At 45.5% G+C, this 1,960-nt stretch overlaps 1 protein-coding gene across 1 annotated transcript; it reads right to left on the minus strand.

The window, feature by feature from the left end:
* Positions 1–921: 921 nt before the first annotated feature.
* On the minus strand, positions 922–1,623 carry LOC103640641 (Auxin-responsive protein SAUR71). The gene has a single exon (XM_008664107.4). The coding sequence runs from the start codon at positions 1,496–1,498 to the stop codon at positions 1,163–1,165; it is 336 nt and encodes a 111-aa protein (XP_008662329.1). The 5' UTR covers positions 1,499–1,623; the 3' UTR covers positions 922–1,162.
* Between the last annotated feature and the right edge of the window lie 337 nt (positions 1,624–1,960).

Genomic DNA, 1,960 nt, shown 5'->3' on the forward strand with positions numbered 1-1,960 from the left:
GTGGAGGTCAGTTAGTGACTTACTTTCATCATTTCAAAAACGAGATCTTTATTGTTGTGTATGATCAAGTTATTGTGGAATTAAACAATCGTTTCACTGAAAGATCTACTCAATTATTGAGATGAATTTCTTGTCTAGATCCAAGAAATTCATTTGCCAGCTATGACAAAGCTCAGCTAATAGAATTGGCTAAGATTTATTCTGCAGACTTCTCTCAATATGACCTCTTGATCCTTAGAGACCAACTCGATATATTTATTGTTGATGTGAGGGGTAATTCTGATTTTGCAAATTGTGAAGACCTTGGTAATCTGGCTATTAAGATGGTGCAAACTGAGAGACACCTAGTTTTTGCATTGGTTTATCGTCTCATTGAATTAGCCTTAATTTTGCCTGTTGCAACTGCCACGGTTGAAAGAGCCTTCTCAGCTATGAAAATCATCAAGACAGAATTGAGAAATAAGATGGGAAATGATTGGTTGAATCATAGAATGGTATGCTATATAGAAAGAGATATCTTTGCAAGTATTCAAAGTGATGATATTTTATACCATTTTCAAGAATTGAAGAGTCGAATGAAAAAGCTACCTCCACAAAGTTCAAGTGGTATATTTTTGTACTCACTTATACATTTTTGCATTCATTAGTTATATTGTCATGTTGTATCTCTCATTTTATATAAATATTTAACTTGCAATGTGTAGATTCAAATTCACGTGCTAAGGTTGATGAAGTTATTAGAGGCGCCGAAGAACCAAATCGTCTCTAATTAGGTACTTTTATATTTTTAATCAAGTTTATTTCATTTTTAGATGTTGAATTGAAGTAAATACTATTTTAGTATATGTTTATGCTATATTTTGTTTTAGCGGTATGTTTAGCCGTACAATATATTATAGATTATTTAAAGTAACCTACAAGTTTTATAGAGTGGCCCGGGGCATTAATTTTATAGAGCTCCGTCACTGAACAAACATGAAAGTAACAAAAAGGAGCATAACAACAACAACAACAAAAACATAATTAAGGTTCCACAAAGGCGTAGCCCTCAAAATTCGGGCCCAAACGCCCACGAGCCCAGCCCAACAAATGCATATAGGCGGCCCGCGCCGAGAACGAGCAGCGGTAGCCAGAGCGAGCTTCCTCTTCCGGCCGATCCTACTCAGTCGCCCTCCTCGTCGCCGGCGGCGGCCACGGCCACGGAGGCGAGCGCGCGTCGGAAGACGGCGACGGGGCACGGGATGCGGAGCGGGCCCTGATGGCGGTACCCGTACTCCTGCGCGGCGCGGCCGAGCAGGTCCGCGAGAGCCGGCGCGCCCAGCAGCTCAGCGCGCACCAGGAACCGCTCCTCCGCGCCGTCCGCGCCGCCGCCCACGTGCACCGGCACGTGCCCCTCCGGCACCCCCGCGTGAGCCTCGCCCTTCCTCGTCTCCTGGGAGTGGGACGGCGGCGGCGAGCAGTCGCCGACGCGGGAGAGCCGCCGGATCAGCTGCCTCATGGTGTGGTGGGGTGTGTGTGGGTGTGGGCACTGCCGGGACGACTAACGAGGGAGCCATTTTATAGCCCGCGGGAGGGCTCGGCTACTGGACCCACCGATCAGTGGGGTTGTCGGGTCGCGGTGGGTGGAGTGGTACAAGTGGGTGTACGGCGTCAGGTACGACACCATTTCAGTTTCCTTTCTTTCGTTTCGTTTCGTTTTCAGTATTTGGATGAATGGTTTCTTTCTGTTTAAAAACAGGGAGAGAATATTCGCAAATCTCGTTGGGGTCTTTAGGGTGAGCAGTGCAGCGCAGTGCCAGTGGTGTATGTACCTGTGTTGTACCTTTCCGTACAGTGCCGCAAAATTGTTCGATTGAAAGGTTATCCGGGGCAAAAAGTCCGAGGTTTGAATCCCTTCATTTTAGAGAAATTAGAATTTACTTAATAAAATAACTTATTTAGTTTGGAATTTAACATTCCA

Source organism: Zea mays, chromosome 1 (assembly GCF_902167145.1).
Source record: "Zea mays cultivar B73 chromosome 1, Zm-B73-REFERENCE-NAM-5.0, whole genome shotgun sequence".
In the NCBI taxonomy this organism is placed as follows: Eukaryota; Viridiplantae; Streptophyta; class Magnoliopsida; order Poales; family Poaceae; genus Zea; species Zea mays.

Excerpts from the sequence above, each read along its gene's own strand:
- LOC103640641 (XM_008664107.4), bottom strand. The coding sequence starts at position 1,498 with ATGAGGCAGCTGATCCGGCGGCTCTCCCGCGTCGGCGACTGCTCGCCG.